The sequence below is a fragment of the Aethalodelphis obliquidens genome, unplaced genomic scaffold (assembly GCF_003676395.1).
Source record: "Aethalodelphis obliquidens isolate GAN/ISIS:26980383/991018 unplaced genomic scaffold, ASM367639v1 scaffold102, whole genome shotgun sequence".
NCBI classification, from domain to species: Eukaryota; Metazoa; Chordata; class Mammalia; order Artiodactyla; family Delphinidae; genus Aethalodelphis; species Aethalodelphis obliquidens.
Window position 1 is genome coordinate 529,287 of NW_020838046.1, and position 18,707 is coordinate 547,993.

Sequence of the window (18,707 nt, forward strand, 5' to 3'; positions counted from 1 at the left end):
CCTCCTGGGGCACATGAGTCAGGAGACCTAAGTCTGTGGACCCCTGGACTGTGGGGAGAAGTTCCCATTGGCCTTTCCCAACAGACGATGGGAGAAATGTTCAAAGGCCACTGAAACTATGCATCTTTCACCCAGCCCCAACAGGAAGGGGAATGGCATTGTATACAGTAGGAGCTCAATCAGCACTGCACTGGGGTCTGGTGGGACTTGGAAAGAAATGGTCTGGCCCTAGTTTGTGCCTCCTTTCTTTGTGGTTTCCACATTGCTCCCCATGGTACATACTACGTAGCCTATGGCCCATGAAGCCCTGAGGCTGGCCAGCCTTGCCCAGGTGGGAAGTCTCTCCCACATTCTGCATCCTGGTGTTGTATCTGAGGTCCCTGGGGCAGGTGGCTGCTGGCAAGGCTGCCTCTCTCCTATGCAGCCACTGTGGGGAGGCCAACTGAGGGCTGACCTGCACCCTCTCCCTTCCAGATCGTCATCCCCTTCTTCAGCCTGCTCATCAAAGACATCTACTTCCTAAACGAAGGCTGTGCCAACCGCCTCCCCAATGGACACATCAACTTTGAGGTAGGGTCCAGGGGCCTTGGAGGGCCTGCCACCTAGTTAAGCAGGCTGATAAAAGCTCCCAGAGCAGGATTTCTGGCCCTGAATGGTTGGATTAAAGGAGGACTCCGAGGCAGAGTGCAGCAGTTTGCAGCCAACATCAGAGTGGGATTATTGGGGTCTCCCCACATCTTCCATAGGAAGAGACTGAGGCTCATGAAGGCATTGACCCCCACTCTGCGCAGGCTTCATGTCTAGCACAGGTGAAGTAGCATCATTTTCAGTCCTTAAGGAGCCCCAGGCTGACAAGAAAGACAGCCCTGCAGACCCACAGTGACAATTGACATGGTGCTGTGACAGGAGCTGCACAGGGGCACAGTTCACGGTCAGGAGAGGCCTTCCAAAGTAGGAGCCCTTAGCAACAGGAGGAAGTGTCAGGCAGAGTGGGAAGGAGAGAAAAACTTCCTCTCCCTCTGCAGACACTCATCACTGTCAGCTCAAATGTTCCCTCTTCCAGGAAGTTCCCCTTGACCTCACAGGAGGAGAGAGGCCCCTTCTATAGCGGGCTATTATCCCTCAGTCACAGCACCCAAGTCCCCAAGCTCTTTAGAAGCAAGGCCAGGCTGATCCACTCCATGTCTCGACACCACATACAAGCTTACCCAGCATGTACGTCTCGAAGTGGCTGGTGGGCTAGGCATGGGGAGGGGGAGGAATGGGACCCAGGAGCCCCAAGGGCACAGGATGGTGACAGCAGATGGTCACTGAGTCAGACAGAGCATGCCATGAGCAGTGGTACCCCCCAATCCACAGGAAAGAAGGGGCTTTTCTCCTGCGAGAGGGCCAGCCCTACCCTACTGCTTGCCCCACTCAACCTCCAACTCCAAGGGGCACCAGTCCTGGGCCAGCCCCTCGCTCTGTCCAAGTCTCAGTCTCTCCTTCTGTGAAACAGGGCTGCCACCATGACCACACAGAGTGGCTAGGAGGAGTGGACATGCCACATGGCCCCCCAAAGGCTCTGCACGTGTCTCCTGCTGACAGGGCCCACAATGAATGCCTGGGCCTTTTGGCCTGGAGCTGCCTCTGCTGTGGGGCTTCACATGGACACCCCAGCAGACCTTCACATGCTGTCCACAGGTCTGGTTACCCGTAGGGTCCGGCATAGCTGGAGGAAGCCCAGTCCAGCAGGATGCCTGGGCTCTGCATCCCAGGGGGCAGTCCAGGCTGGAGGCGACATGGAAGAGGCTGGGCTTGGGAGAGACTGCAGGGGCCAAGGGGGCCTGGGAGCTCACTCTCCAGTTGGTCCCAACGCACACTCTGTCTCTTGCCTTTCTTGAATTGGTCCTCAGAATCAAGGCCTGGGCGGAATGATGGGTGGGGGAGCAGTGAGGGGCAAGAAGACAGGTACTCATATGGCCCCAGATCCTGGGGCATGGGCAGTGGGGACTGGGGGCAGACACCAAGGCTGATCAAAGAATGCCACAGAGTGGGGTTCTCACCCAGTCACAGCTTTGTATTTAAAATCCTGCTTTAAGTTAGCAGTTTTTAAAATCTTAAATAAATGTACTTAAATTTTACTCAATTAAAATTCTACTTAAATGAATTAAATTTTACTTAAATACATTTATTTAAATGTATTCGCCTCATTCTCTATGTAAACAAAGTTGCTGTAAGTAAGGATATATCTCTTGCCATTAGTTGAGATAACCACAAAAATAAACAGAATGAAACTAAAGTAATAGTCACCTCTAGCTAAATGCACTGCCTGCTGATGGCATAGCCCAAGGCTGCTCTCTCGCCATGACAAGGGGGACAGGTGAACCCTAGGTGCTGGGCATAGCAAATTCTTCAGAGAGAATGAAGAAATGTGACAAACGTCCAGATTTCCTGATGGGTGATTCCATCATTTTTCTGCCCCGTGTCCCACCTTGCCCACCCTAGAGGCAGGCCTCACTGGGGATGATGAGAGACACTGGGCCAGGGCCAGCCCCACTGTCACAGGTGACCTCCAGGCACTCAGGGTGCATCGTTTTGTGTCTCTGTGTCCCTGGCAGAAATTTCTGGAGCTGGCCAAGCAAGTAGGAGAGTTCATCACATGGAAACAAGTGGAGTGTCCCTTCGAGCAAGACCCCAGCATCACCCACTACCTGCACACTGCTCCCATCTTCAGCGAGGATGGTAAGGTGGCCCCATGGCCTCCCTGACCCCCAGCCACAGAACTCGTGGGTGGTCTCTTGGTCACATCACCATTCAGGGCCCCTGCTCTGAGCAGGGATGTACCACGCCCATGTGTGCTAGGTCTGCAAGGAAGCAGGGAAGTCTGCATCCCCCAACTGAATAGTTGCTACCCCCAGAGCACAGGACAGGGCCTGGCTGCAGGTTGGGCCCCCAAGGCCAGGCTTCCCCCAGGCACAGTTTGGATGCCATTGGACATTGTAAATCTGAACGATGTCTGACCCTAATTTCCTCATCAGGAAAGTGGGCATGATGATAAAAATAGCCCTTCCAGGGCTCATGTGGGGGTGGCAAAGTACTAGGCTGACCATGGGTCTTTCCACACCTGGTGTGTGCATGCGCATGTTTGCGTGTGTGAGTGTGTACCTGTGTATGTGTGTGTGTTCATGTGTAATACACACCAGCATGAAACGAGGCATCCTTTCTCCAGAGCACTGTTGATGTCTGTCCCCTTAAATAGTCAGTATTTCCATCCGATCATTTGTCAGACACAACAGATTTGCTTATGAATTTGCTAAATGAGTATACTCCTGGAGCTCCCTCCTCCAGAAGAGAAAGTGCTGGAGAAGCAAACAGTCATCTGGCTGAGTTGATGGACCCTGTGGGGAGCAGAGTGGCCCCATGGTTAGCTGCTCTCTGGATGCAGGATGCCCTGGTACCACCCTGGGAGAACCCTGCTCAGCACACAGGAGGCCTGGCTCCTTGTCATGGCAGGCATTTTACACAGGGACCCACACCCATGCCCAGGAAAACATTTTCTGCCAAAAATAAAAAATTAGGAGGAAGGACTTTTTAATGACTTGCTTCTGAATCGTTAATACTTTCAATTTTGCCATTTTATTTTTTATATTTTAGAGCCAGTAATTTTGGGGGGTCTCATCCATATCTGGAGTCTCCCCTACTCCACATACATGAGAAGCTCAGCAGCCTGATGGATAAACCAGCCTGGCTGCTCCCACCCCAGAAGCTGTGTTACCCTGGGCAGCTTTCTCACCCTCTCTAAGCCTCACCTACTGCATCTCTAAAGGGTAGGTAATGAGGTAATGAGAGAAACTACTTCCCAGGGCCATGGTGAGAATTAATTGACGTGACACAAGCAAAGCCCACAGGACTGCACTCAATCAATACTAGTTGTATTAGTTTCTACTGGTGCTGTGGCAAATCACCACAAATTTAGTGCCTCAGAACAACATAAATTTAGCCTCTTATGATTACAGAAGTTAGCAAGTCTGAAATCAGTTACACTGGGCTAAAATAGAGGTGTTGGCAGAGCTGGTTATTTCTGGAGGCTCTGGTGGGAGAATCCATTTCTTGGCCTTTTATGACTTCTAATGGCTGCCTGAATTCCTTGGCTTGTAGCCCCTTCTTCCATCTTCAAAGTACATTACTCCAGCCTCTGCTTCCATCATCATATTGCCTTCTGTAGTCATCTCCCCCTTTCTCTCTTATAAGGACACCTGTGATTGCATTTAGGGCCCACCCAGATAATCTCCTCATCTCCAGATCCTTAATTAAATCACATCTGCGAAGTCCCAAAAGGGCATATTCAGGGGATTAGGACCTAAATATCTCTGGGACCCATTATTCAACCTACTACACTAGTTATTATGATGACTGTTGTCATTACCCAGTGGAACTTGGGCAATAAAATGTGTCAAAGGCACATTAGGAGAGAGGTCGGGAGAGTCTAGAGGCAGGAAGGGCAGAGGTGGGGTGGGGGCATTTCATTCATTCCTTCAGTCAACAATACTTCTAGAGAGTCTGCTGTGTGCCAGTCAGACAGACAGCTATGAATTTGCAAATAAAATCCCGGCCCTTCTGGAATACCCTTAGAGAGAAGCACCTTCCCTTTTGATCTTCTCTTCTTCCTATCCTTCCCTCTACCTCCCCAAAAGAGCTGAGAAATTCAAGAGAAGGGACTTAAGATGTATTGGGCCCCAACTGGGATGGTAAAAGCCTCTGACAAAAGCCTGGCCCTGCCCTCAGCTCCATCAGACCTCCCCTGACAGGGCATGCTGGCAATCCAGTCAGTCTCAGGCTCCCTGAAACAAGTGAAAATATAGAAAATCTCAGCAGAGAAACAGGAGATATAAGGAAGAACCAAATGGAAATTTTAGAACTGAAAAGTGCAATAACTAAAATAAAAAACTGAACAGATGGGTTCAACAGCATAATGGAGAGGACAGAGGAAAGAATCAGTGAGCTGGAAGATAAAACAATAGAAATTTTACAATCTGAACAACAGAGAAAAATATAGACTGTACCAGAGCCCCAGGGACCAGTGGGACTATAACAAAAGATCTAACACTCATATCATCAGAGTCTGGGAAGGAGAGAACAAATTGGGTATGGTTGAAGAGTACTTGAAGAAGTAATGCCTGGAAATTTCCCAAATGTGGAAAAGACATAAACCTACAGATTCAAGGAACTGAGTGAATCCCAAACAGGATAAACCCAAAGAAACCCATACCAAGACTCATCATAGTCAAATTTCTGGCAACTAAAGAAAAAGAAACAAATCTTGAAAGCACTGAGAGAGAAATGATACTTTACCTATAGGAGAAAAACAATTCAAATGACATCAGGTTCCCCATCAGAAACCATAGCCAGAGGCAGTGGCACATTTTTCAAGTGCTGAAAGAAAACAACTGCCAACCCATAATTCTATATCCAGTGAAAATATCCTTTAGGAATTTACTGTAGATAAGTCAAAATGGAATTCTAAAAACTGTTCAGGTAACCCACAGAAAGAGAAGAAAAACAAAACACAGAACAAATAGAAAATAATAAATAAATAGGCAGACTTAAGCTCTAACATATCAATACTTATATTGAATGTAAGTGGTCCAAATACAACAAGTAAAAGACAGAGGCTGGCAGAATAAATTAAAAATATGACCCAACTATATGCTGCCTACATGAAACTCATTTCAAATATAATGATGTAGACAGGTTAAAAAGTAAAAGGATGGGGACACATTAATCAAAAGAAAGCAGAAATGGCAATAATAATATCAGATAAAGTATACTTCAGAGGAAAGAAAATTTCCAGAGGCAGAGAGGGACATTATGTAATGACAAAATTGTCAGTCTCCCAAGAAGATATAGCAATCCTAAATGTGTATCTACCAAACAACAGAGTTGCAATATTTATGAAGCAAAACCCAATAGAACTGAAAGGAGAAATAAATAGATCCACAATTATAGTTTGGAGATTTCAACACCCTCTCTTAACAATTAATATAACAACTAGACAGAAAATCAGCAAAGACATAGCAGAACTCACCAATACCATCAAACAATAGGATCTAATAGACATTTATAGAACATTCCATACAACTACAGCAGAATACACATTTTTTTCATTTGCCCACGAACATATACCAAGATAGACCATATCCTAAGTGCAACAAAATTAAAGTAATTGAAATCATACAGCATGTGTTCACAGCATGTGATCACAGTGGAATCAAGCTAGAAATCAATAACATAAGATAACTGGAAAATGTCCAAACACTTATAATCTAAACAACACAATTCTAAATAATCCATGAGTTAAGAAGTCTCAAGGAAATTTTTTTAAAAATTGAACTAAATGAAAATGCTATCAAAATTTGCAGGGTGCAGCTAAAGCAGGGATGAGAGGGAATCTTACAGCATGTAACACATACATTAGAAAAAAAAGGAAACACCTCAAATCAATCATCTAAGTTCCCACCCCCAGAATCTAGAAAAAGAGGAGCAAAATAAACCAAAAGTCAGCAGAAGGAAGGAAATAAGAGCACAAGAGAACAGAAATCAATGAAACAGAAAACAGAACAATTTTTAAAAGTTAATTGAAGAGCTGGTTCTTTGAAAAGCACAATAAAATTTCCATCCTCTAGCAAAGAACTTCTTGACAAAGAAAAAGAGAGAGAAGACAGAAACTACTAGTATCGGGAATGAAATAGGGTATCACTACAGACTCTGCCAACATCAAAAGACTTGTAAGAAAATACTATGAACAACTCTATGCATATAAATTTAACAATTTAGATGAAATGGACCAATTCTTCAAAAAACACAAACTGCCACAACTCAACATAAAATAGATAATTTGAATAACCCTATAGCTAATAGGGAAATTGAAATTTTCATTTAAAAACATGCCAAAATGAAATGTCTGAGCCCAGATAGTTACACTAGAGAATTCTACCAAATATTTAATGAAGTAACACCAACTCTGCACAATCTCCTTCAGAAAAAAGAAGAGGAGGGAACGTCCCAGTTTATTTTATGAAGCTAGTATTATCATGATATGAAAACTGGACAAAGACAGTACAGATAATACACTCTACCCAGATTAATCCCTCATGAATATAGATGCAAAAAATCCCTAAGAAAATATTAGCAAGTATAATTCAGCAAAATATAAAGATAATCATATATCATGACCGAGTGGCCTTATTCCAGAAATGCAAGGCTATTCAATATTTGAAAATCAGCCAATATAATCCACCATATTAACAGGCCAAAGAACAAAAAAAAACTAGATTGTGTCAATCAGTGGAGAAAAAGCATTTGACAAATTTCAACACCCGTGCATGGTAAAAACTCTCAGAAAAATAAGAATAGAAGGGAATTTACCAACTTGATAAATTGCATCTACAAAAACCCTTCAGCTAACATCATATTTAATGGTGAAAGATGGAATGCTTTCCCACTAAGATTGGTAACAACTCAAGGATGTCTACTCTCACAACTCCTATTCAACATTGGTGGAAGACCTAGTCAGTGCAATAAGGCAAGAAAAGGAATAAAAGACATACATATCAGAAAGGAATTAACACTGCCCCTATTTGCAGAAGATGTAAAAAATCCCAAGGGATCCATAAAAACTCCTAGAACAAAATGAGTTCAGCAGGCATCACAGAATACAAAATAAACAAGCAAAAATCATTTTATTTCCATGTACTCACAATGAATATGAGTTCACTGAAATTAAATATACAATACCATTTACAATCAATCAAAAAAGAAATGCTTAGGTATAAATCTAACACAACATGTATAGAATTTGTATGCTAAAAACTACACAATGCTGATGAAAGAAATCAAAGATCTAAATAAATGGAGAGACACGAATTCATAAATTGGAAGACTCCAACATAGCAAAGATATCAGTTCTCCTTTCCAAATTTCAGGACAGATTTAATGCAATTCTTATCAAAATTCCAGGAAGATTTTTTATAGATACAGACAAGATTATTCTAAAGTTTATATGAAAATGCAAAGGGACAAAAATAGCTGAAACAATTTTGAAAAAGAAGAATGAAACAGGAGGAATCACTCTACCCAATATTAAGGCCAATATAGCTTGAATAGCTACAGTATTCAAGACAGTGTGGTGTTTGCAGGACAGACACATAGATCAATGTAACAGAATAGAGGACCCATAAAGAGACCCACAGTGATTCTTGACAAAGGTGCAAAAGCAATTCAGTGGAGGAAAGATAGTCTTTGCAACAAATGGTGCAGGTGCATTTGGACATCCATAGGGCAAAAAATGAACTTCAACCTAAGTCTCACACTTTATGCAAAAATTAAATCAAAATGGATCACAGGCTTGAATGTAAAATGTAAAACTATAAAACTTTTAGAAAAAAAAAGCAAGAGAAAATCTTCAGGATGTAGAACCAGACAAAGAGTTTCTTATAAAACTAAATATGCAACTACTATGTGACTCAGCAATTACACTCTTGGGCATATATTTATTCCAGAGAAATGAATTTACAAGTTTGCACAAAAACTCATACACCAATGTTTACAGAAGCTTAATTTGTCACAGCCAAACACTGGAAACCATACAGATGTCCTTCAGTGGGTGAATGGTTAAACAAAGTATGGTATGGAATACTATTCAGCAACAAAATGGAATGAACCACACTGATACACACTACAGCATGGATGAATCTCTAGAGAATTACAGTGTGAAAAGAGTCAATCCCAAAAGGTTACATACTGTGTGATTCCATTTATATCACATTCTTGAAATGACAAAATGTAGACACAGGGAACAGATTAGTAGTGGCCAGGGGTTAAGAGAGGTGTGGGGATGGGAGGGAAGTGTGTGTGGCTATAAAAGGGTAGCATGAGGGATCCTTGTGGTGATGGAATGTTCTATATCTTGACTGTGTCGGCGCCAAAATCCTGGTGATGATCCTGTCCTATAGTCTAGCAAGTGGTTACCATTGGGGGAAACTGGGTAAAAGATACACGGATCTCCCTGTATTATTTCTTACAATTGCTTGTGAATCTACAGTTACCTCCCAACAACAATTTAATTTAAAAACAAAAAGCAGGTGAGACTCTGGGTGTAGAAGAGGTTATTGTCATGGCTCATAAATGCATAATATCACTTCATTTTCTGAATAGGTCTTTATTTGGCTTCTTATGAAAGCGAGAGTCCAGAGAACCAAACAGAAAAAGAGAGGTGGAAATCTCTAAGGTGAGTCTCTGTGCCAAGACAAGTGTGGGAGGCAGGTGGAGGGAGCAGGTGGGGCGCTTGGGGCCAAGACAGAGTGGAGGGACTTCATCTACACTCGGTTGTCAGCCTCCTGGGAGCCCCTCCGTGGGGAGGGGGCAGGTCAGACCAGGGTCTTAGAGGTGGAGGAGGAACTTAAGCGCTGGGGTAGGGAGAAGAGGCTGGAACCACGATCCCCCACGACTGGAGGCTGCCCCGTGGGCAGTTGAGATGTGTGCCCCAGGGCCTGGAACCCCAGTCCATACTCTTATGCCAGAGAGACACACACCACCTCCTGCTTGTTCGGCCTGTTAACACAGCCGAGCGGAGGTTGGAAATGATGCGCAGTGGCGGGCTCCAAGGACTGAGCCAAGAGGATTGCACGTGCCCCTGTGGGGTGGGGAGCTGGACGGGAGTATAACCACGGGCCGGGCCAGCAGGCTCTCACCACCCTCGCTCGGCATGTTTAAATCTGCAGGTCTTCTATTCTGGGGAAGACGTGAAAAGCACTGAGCTGGAGGAGGAGGAGAGGGGGGAGGAGGAGAGGAAGCCAGCAGAAGCCTTCTGCCGCCCTGCCCCAGCCAGCCCAGTGGGAGGAGGAGGCATTGGTGCCTCGCTGCTTTGCAAACCGTGACCCTGTGGCCTGGTGCCCATCACAGTGACCACACAGCACAGGAGACCTTTCTCCACCTTTTGTGGAGCCTCAGCCCTGGAAGGGCCCAGAGCCTCCAAACGCAGGGGTGGCACGTGCCTCAGGGGCCCTACCTTCAGGACAGTGATGCTCACATTGTTGGTCAGTCTGTCTGTCCTCGGCGATGACCCAAGGTGTTGGGTGACTGCAGTGTTGCTCTCAGTGGGTGACTCGTGCCATGGAGACAGACACCCGGTCCATCTCCAGATGGCCTGGGAGCCTCTGTATCTCCAGCAAACATCACCATGACGTGAGAAGGGCCAGAGCCCACCAGTGGCCTCTGCCATTCTACTGATGGACCTGACCCTGCCCCTTGAGATGGGCTGGTTTCTGCAGCCCCGTGCACCCCCTTTCTGCATCCTGCTGGTATCGGGATAGCTTTCTGGTGACCACTATAATGCTGGTCAGCAGGACAAATTTGAGTCACAGACTTGACAGTGTGTACAGTACATTGTAAATTTTAGAGTTGGTATAAACACATTGGTATACCCTGCGTATCCACATCCACTTCATGTCTCTCACCCGTGGGCTTCTGCCAGGATGCAGGGCAGTTTCCCAGCTCAGGCCCAGGAATGCTGTGACCACAGCTCAGGAGGGGGACTTGGTGGCTATTTCCACTCCATAAACCCCATGTCCTGCTAAAATGAGCTGGTGTGCAGTAGATGCTAGGTAAGCTCCGGTGAATGGATACTGACAGCCTTGTGTGAGGCCAGACACCTCTCTTGTTTGGGCAAGGAGTGATGAATCCAGGGAGGACCCTCAGCCCACCATGAAGCTCCTCCCCTGGGGCTCTCACCCAGCTCTTCACACACTGAGCCAAGTTTCTGGACCAGGAAGTGGAGGGGCTGTGGAGCTGCTGAGTCCCCACCTGGCAAGTGACCACGTCACCCAGCCAAGAAGTCAGGGAGCGTGATGTACACCCCCATTCCTGGTCAGGGCCCGAGGGCAGAGTGATGTGTTGAAGGTGCACTGATGCATCCTGGCCAGCTCCTGACCATGTCAGGACTCTCAGAGTCTAGGCCCCCTTCAGCTAGGACCTGACACCTCTGTCCTGGCAGTGTGGCCTTGGGTCCCACCTGAGGGACAGGCAAAGCCAGAGCAACCAGCACCCCAGGTGCCTCCCCCAACTCGAGGAATTCTGCCTGATGAACCCAGGACCTCAGCAAGGCCCCAGAAGGGCCCTGCAGCCTGACAGAGGCATGGGAATGCTGCACGTTAGGGTTGAATGGGATCTGCTCTGCACCAGAGCAGCCCACCCCTTTCCATCTGAGACCCTAGAGAGGGTGAGTAGTGGAGTGGGTAGCAGAGCAGGAACTGGGCTTCAGCCAAACCCAGGCTCCCACCCTGCCTCACACCATATCTAGCTCCCACAGGGGTGTGGGTGGGGCCCTGGTGCCAAACCCAAGGAGTCCTGGGGGGTTCCAGGAGCTGACTAGAAGCACCTCCTGATCCCCTCGTCCCTACCCAACACACTCCCTTGGTGTCTGGGGCAACATTAGACAAAACCCCTACAAACATCAGCAGGGACTGTCCCTGCATCCTGGTCACACTGAGTGCTGCCTGTCAGGAGCAGGGGCAAGTGGCACAGAAGGGGTTAGTGGCCTTGGAGACATGTGATGGCTGGTCCAGGGCTGATGCCCATGGAGCTCTGGGAGGCCTGCCTGGGAAGGAGGAGGTTATATCCTTCCCCAGCCACAGGGAGTCAGGACACTCTGGAGGGGGCTCCCAGTCTACCCATGGGCCCTGACCTTGCCGGTCACCTGGCTCCAGCTCCCTGCTCCTGAGCAACTCAGTTCAGGGACCTATGAGGAAACCCCAGAATGCTGAGCTTCAGGAAGCAGCAGGTGAGGTCAAGGGGCTGGGGGCAGCTGGCCACTGTCCCCCCTGCCTCATACAATCCCTCACCCAGGCCCAGGATCCCAGCTCTCTCTCCAAGGCCAGATTCCAAATTCCTCAGCTCAGCCATACCCCTCGCAGTCCTCTCCATCTCATACTGGGAGATTGCGGCAGCCTCCTCCAGGCTGTGGGGAGCATGAAGAAAGGATGCTGGAGAAGTAGTACAGGGCCCGCAGCTGAAACTCTGGAGGTTAGGTGGGAGGCAAGTCAAGCATGTCACTGCTGATAGAGGCCCACCCCCAGGCTTGAGGCTATTTCCTATTTCCTAGTTCTGTGGCCTTGCAATTGCTCTTCCCGCTGCCTGGCATGCTGTTCCTGAGCTTGTTGATCTAGTCGGAGCTGCAACCTCAGCTGTAAGTTCCCCCTTCTGGGCAGAGGTTCCTGACATGCAGCCCCCTCACCCACATCTGCTCCCTCTAGTCTGCAAGCCCCTCAGAGGCCCAGTGCAGAATAGGTGTCAGGTGAGGATGGTGGTGTGAGGCCTGGGCTCATCCCCAGCTGGGAGAGGGTCCAGGGAAGGAGGGAAGGAGGCAGCCCATGGCCAGCCCCACAGAGATCACAGGGCCAAGGGGACTCAAGCTGAGTGTGTTTGTGTCTTAGGTTCATCCCAGGGGCCCTGCTCCCCGCCTCGCTGAGCACCCACTTGGTACCAAGCCCCGGGTGCCCAGGCCAGGAGGAGGCCCTTCTCTCAGTAACTCAGCAGGTGGGGATCTTGGTGCCCTTTCTCCAGGTGCAGCCTCGGAGCCCAGAGAGGGATGGTGCCCTGCTCACAGCCATTTGGATGGTTCCTTAGTCACATCCAGGACTCCAGGCCCTTCCCTGTAGAGGCCCTTTTGTCCTCCTGCCGTCCTGGCCTCAGTCCCTATGGCCACGTCAGATGGCCCACAGGGGATGCAGCAGTTGGAGCCTATTCCTGGGGGGCAGGTGTCAGCCACACAGGTGGTGCCCAAGAGTGAGGCCCGTGAGGCCCAGTTTGGTGCCAGGTGACACAGATCCCTGCCACACAGCAGGTTTGAGGCCGCCCAGCTGAGCCACACAGCAGGCACTTGGGCCTCAGGGCTCTGGGACGACCAACAGCCCCACTGTGCACAGGAGGCCAGGGAAGGGCCATGGCTATGGTCTCTCTTTTTTTGTCTAGCACTTTTTCTCTGAGCCCTCCAGGGAAGGAACAGGGGGGTTAGGACAGGAAGATGTCCCTGTCTGGGGTTTGCCTCAGAGACCCCTGGGGCTGGCTGGGGTTCAGAATCAATTCATCTCATATGCACAATCTGTGGGTCCTCTGAAGCCCCTGCCCCCTACATTGCTTCCCTACCCACTCTAGTTTCTTGGGGCAGGTGTCTCCATTGTGGCCAGTGACCAGTGACTTATCCCGGGAACTCAGCCAGGCTTCTGTGGAGGCCTGTCTATCCACCTGACAGCCCTCCAGGGCAGGACCCCAGACAACCCCAGGATGATTCTCAAACGTGTATCCAAAGTTGTCCCAGAACACCACAGACCCTAACAACTCAGAGACAGACAGCCACCAGTGTGGCCCCTCGTCCTTCAGATACCGCAGGCAGGTATCAGACCTCAGGGCACTTCATCCCCCACGCTGCAGGGCTCATATGAGGTTCCCAAGGAAGGGGCACCCCACCCACAGCACGCCCAAGCAGTGCCCTCCACAGTCTCTAACTCTTGACCACCCCATCCATGAGTCAAGGGAGCAGGGAGCCAGATAACTCAGTCAAGAGCCACAGTCAGGGTGTGCCTCAGCTGGAAGCTCCATTTCACCCCAAAACTGAAGTGCTTCCATCATGGGTGCTGAGCCCCAGATCTGGCACTTTATATACAGCCTGACACATCCCACGACATAGGTGCTATCACCATCCCCCTTGCCAAGTGACAAAACGGAGGCTCAGAAAGGCAAAGCCATTGCCCAAGGGCACCCAGCTTGCAGGGACAGAGCCTGGGCCTACCAGGGTCCATTGTCCAGCAAGGCTCTGCTGCTCAGGGTGCTGAGGAGCCAAGGGGAGCTCCAAATGGCCTCTGGGTCTTCCTACCAGCACAGACACAATGACACACATCTTTCCTCCACTCTTGCCCCTTCCTCTTTGGAGGGTTGCTGAGCCCCCTCGTGCCCCCTGGTGCATCTACTGTCTCATTTATGCTCAAGACAACCTCCCTGCTCCCCTATTGCACACACCCCTCTGTGGGCTCTGCTGGGCACAGCTGTGCCTCTTCCCCAGCAGCAGAAGACAGCAGGCCTCACCCCACGCTCCGCATCATGCTACCCTTTGCCACCGGCATCCATGCTGTAAGGTTCACATCCCAGTACACAGCATCTTCAGTGAAAATGGCTCCATTTTTCACTCTCAGGACTCAGATTGGAGCCCTAGATCCCTGGGCCAGGGAACAGATCCAGAGAGATCTTAAAATACACACACAAGATGCTTCTCAGCACAACCAGGCCCTTGCCCTCAGGCTGAGCAGAGAGCCTGACACTGCCTTAGATATCCAATGCTGGGCCTCCAGGCAAGACCAGAAGAGTAGGAAAATTAACTGGGAATGAACAAACCTGAGGCATAAGCTAGAACCCCCACCAATAGACCTCCACCAAGTGGGCAAGCTGGGGAAAAGATCAGCAGAGAGACGGCGGAGACAGGAATCCAGTGTGTCGGGGGCAGAGAGCAATGGCAGGAAAGACTTGCAGAGGCCATATGGTGAAATACAACCCCCTCACCTGGGGAAGACCAAGGAGCTTGGAGTTTACCCTGGAGCTCTGGGTTGGGGGGACACTGAAGTGTTTTAGGAGGTGATGTAATTGTTAATTTTATGTGTCAACCTGACTGGGCCACAGGGTACCCAGATATTTTGTCAAACATTATTCTGGTGTGTCTGTGAGGGTGTTTCTGGATGAAATTAACATTTGAATCAGTGGACTCAGTAAATCAGATTGTCCTCCCCAATGTGAGGGGGCCTCACCCAAATCAGTTGGAGGCCTGAAAAGAACAAAAGGTGAAGTAACGGAGAATTCACTCGCTCTCTGCCTATTTTTGACCTGGGACACGGTTCTTCTGCATTTGGACTGGAATTTACACCATTGGCTGTCCTGACTCTCCAGATTGCACATGGCAGATCTTGGGACTCTCAACCTCCATAATTACATGAGCCAATTCCTTATCATCTATCTATCATCTACCCATCATCTATATCTATCTATCTATCTATCTATCTATCTATCTATCTATCTATCTACCTACCATCTATCTATCTCTCCTATTGGTTTCTCTGGAGAACCCAGACTAATATAAGAGTTTTAGAAAACATGGTCCGTTTTAGAAAGATTTCTTTGATACCTTTTAACCCAATAATCCTACTTTTGTAATTTATCCTAAGGAAAAAAAATTGATTAGCACAGTATTTGCATAATAAGGAAGTAACTAATGGTTACATTATTCCTGTGACAGCAGGTGGATTTTGCTCCCCAGCCCAGCCCAGAACCTAGAGAGCCCCCACCTGCTGAAGAGGTATGCCTAAACTCCTTCTTGGAGCCCAAGTGGGAGACTGGTGCATTCTCCTGGCCTCTGCATGCACACTGGATGGGCTGACAGTGAGGAGCTAAGTCAGCAATAATATTAGTGCAGCATAGCAATGCAGAAAGCTCTTCAGCCAATTTACTTACTCTTACTGCTTTTGTGGACAGTTACATCTCATTTACTTCAATAATTATTTGCCTTTTTGCATTAAAACATAAATAAAATACATCAGGGTAGAGCACAGTTTGGTTTAAATTAAGATCTCTTAACACTAATATATACAACTTCTCTGTCTAGGTCTGTCTTTATAGTTAATCACTGGATCTCACACACGCAGGCACTTAGCAAGGAGACCTGCTAGGAGGCGCTAACAGGACGCAGGCGAGAGAAGGTGGTAACCTGGGCCAGAGTGTAACAGTGGAGGTAGCAAAACATGACCCGGTTTGGGATATATTTTGAAGGTAAAACCTTCAGAGTATTTGCTGATGGAGTCGAATGTGAGAGAAAGGGAAAGGTCAAGACTGACTCCAAGGTTTGGGGGCCTTAGCAAATAAAGGAATGGCACTGCCATTTACTGAGCTGTGGGAAACCGGGAGAGGAGTAGGATTAAAGGGGAAAATCAGGAATTTGATTTGGAGCATGCTCAGTTTGAGATGTTCATTAGGCAACCCAGTGAAGGTGTCGGGTACGAATTGGAATGACACGACTCTGGGGTTCTGAGGGCAGATCTGGCCTGGGTATATAAATCTGGGGGGCTTCCCTGTGCAGGCTGCTTTACAGCCAGGAGTACAGATAAAACACCTAGAGAGCAGGGCACAGAGAGAAGATAACTGAGCCCTGGGGCATTCGAATGTTTAGAGGTTGGGGAAATAAAGCAGATCCACCAAAGGACATTGAGAAGGGGTTTCTAGAAGTTAAGAGGAAAACCAAAGAAGAGACAAAAGCTGATAAAGAGAGATTCAAGAAGGAAGGGATGATCAGCTGTGTCCCGTGCTACTGAAAATTCAAATAAGACAAGAACCAAGAGCTGACCTTCACACTGGGCAGCAGAGAGGTAAACAGCAACCTCAAAGGGAGGAGGAGTTCCGGGGAAATTTGGTGTGGGGGAAACGTATGACCGAAGACGATTCAAAAGAAAATGGAAAGATTGACTATCCAATAGAAAAATGGGCAGGAGATAAAAAACAGTTTCATAGAAGAAGAAATGCAAATGACTCAAATGTATGAAGAGATGCTCAGGGATGGCAGAAATGTTCAACCTCACTCAAAAGAGGACCACATTGGTATGCTGTTTTCACCTCTTAGATTGACAGACTAATAATTGCAAAATTGTGTGGGCAAAGATGGGGAAACAGACACCCCCACATTGCTCTTTGGAGTGTAATTGATACAGTCCTATGGAAGTGAATTTGGCAGTTTTCACCAGAATTGCAAATATGTGTATGCTGTGACATAGTTATTCCATCTCTTGCAATTTATCTTACCATCATGCTTGTACACCTCCAAATGAATAAGCCTGAAGACAGCTATTCATCACAGCACTGTTTGACAGAAAAAGATTGGAAACAGCCCAAGTGTCAATAAATAGGAAACTTGTTAAATCAATCACTGCACAGCCCTACCACAGAATACTGTGCAGCTGTAATGAGGATGCTCTTTACCTACTGATATAAAAAGGTACCCACTATATGATACAGGTATAAAAAAGCATGTATAGTACGTTAGCATTTGTGTAAAAATAGATGGGAAGAAATATATATTTATATTTGCTTATATTACATTCAAAATCTCTAAAATTTTTTAAACGTTTTAAAATACACAAAAATCTAATAATAGTTAACTTTGGGAGATGTAGCCTGGGTGGATAGAAAAAGACTTTCTGCTTCTAAATTATGCAATGTATTACCTATCCAAAAATTCAATTGATTAAAATTTCACACACAGAGAGAGCGTGTATTTGAGAATCTGAAGAGTGAAGACTTCCAGCTTCTAGCTGTGGGAGATTTCTATGCACGTGGGATTACTGGACAGGATCTATACATTCTTAATTTCACAGAATATTGTTTTCCAGAATATTTGCCAGTCTATATCCCCACCAACAAGATTCAGGGGGCCCCCCCAAATCTTTGCCAACACTTAATAACATCAGGATATGTTCCTGCTGCAAAATATGTGCACCAAATAAGGAAATAAGAAAGGTGATGAGCACCAGCAATCATAGGCTACAACGCAAGGAGAGAACAAGGGAAGACATGGGGAAACAGGGCAGACTGGAGCAAGTAGGGCAGGAACTCCTGGAAAAGCCTGCTCTGAGGGATGGCTGGCAGGTGTGACCATCCTAACCATTACCCCAGAGTGCTCTTGGGGAATGGAAAAAGGAAGGGAAGGGGAGAAAAGGGATAGCTGACCTTTGTTATAAGCCCTTTAACACTATAGATTATTTTCAAGCAGTACTTTGATTTTTTAAATTAATTTTAAAAATAATTTCTAGGGGCTTCCCTGGTGGCGCAGTGGCTGAGTGTCTGCCTGCCGATGCAGGGGACACGGGTTCGTGCCCCAGTCCGGGAAGATCCCACATGCCGCGGAGCAGCTGGGCCCGTGAGCCATGGCCGCTGAGCCTGCGCTTCCAGAGCCTGTGCTCCGCAACGGGAGAGGCCACAGCAGTGAGAGGCCAGCGTACCGCAAAAATAATAATTTCTAAAGCCAAATTATAAAATTCCATTCAAGGATTATACCAAAAAAATTACAATAAATCACTGTGGGAGGTAGAATGAGGCTCCCAAACCTGAGAGGGCTTGTGTACCCAGAATAATGAGCAGGGAAATGGGGAAGTGCAGGGACAGCAAAAGATGGGTTTATCTCTCAAAGGTTATCTCCTTCCAAAGTAATATGATTCCAAACACTTGGGGCTACCAGAGGAGGAAACACCTGGGGACAGAGGACGGGGAGGGCAGGGCCAGAAAAGTTTCTCAGAGCAGTGATGATGAAGAGTCTCTTTCAAGCATCAGAAGCAGAAATCTCAAAGAGCAGGTGGGGGGAGTTCCACTTCTAGAATGGTCGTGTAAGGATCTCCAGGGACCCACTCCCCAGTAAAACAAGCATAGGTGGTGAAAATGATTTTTTTTAAGTTTCTGTAAATTGTCTTAAGAGCATAGAGTAAATGAAGAAAAACTTATTTAAGAAAATCTACTGAAACTCAGTAAGAACAGTGAAAGTTTATGGTGTTTGAACCCACTTCCTCACTCTTCACTCTCAGCTCAGCATGATAGATGCTCCACTCTAGGCAGGTGCAGCCAAGAACATAGGGCTCCTTCTCCCCCCA

General features: G+C 47.4%; 1 protein-coding gene across 3 annotated transcripts in view; it reads left to right on the forward strand.

Annotated features, from left to right (window-relative positions):
- RASGEF1C (RasGEF domain family member 1C) overlaps positions 1–9,786 on the forward strand; it is a 32,113-nt gene extending 22,327 nt beyond the window's left edge. For all 3 annotated transcript variants that reach the window (XM_027096423.1, XM_027096422.1, XM_027096426.1), the window contains 4 exons: positions 475–570; positions 2,601–2,724; positions 9,196–9,268; positions 9,762–9,786. In XM_027096423.1, the coding sequence (XP_026952224.1) occupies positions 475–570; positions 2,601–2,724; positions 9,196–9,268; positions 9,762–9,786 (318 nt within the window). The remainder of the gene's footprint in view (positions 1–474; positions 571–2,600; positions 2,725–9,195; positions 9,269–9,761) is intronic.
- Positions 9,787–18,707: the final 8,921 nt, after the last annotated feature.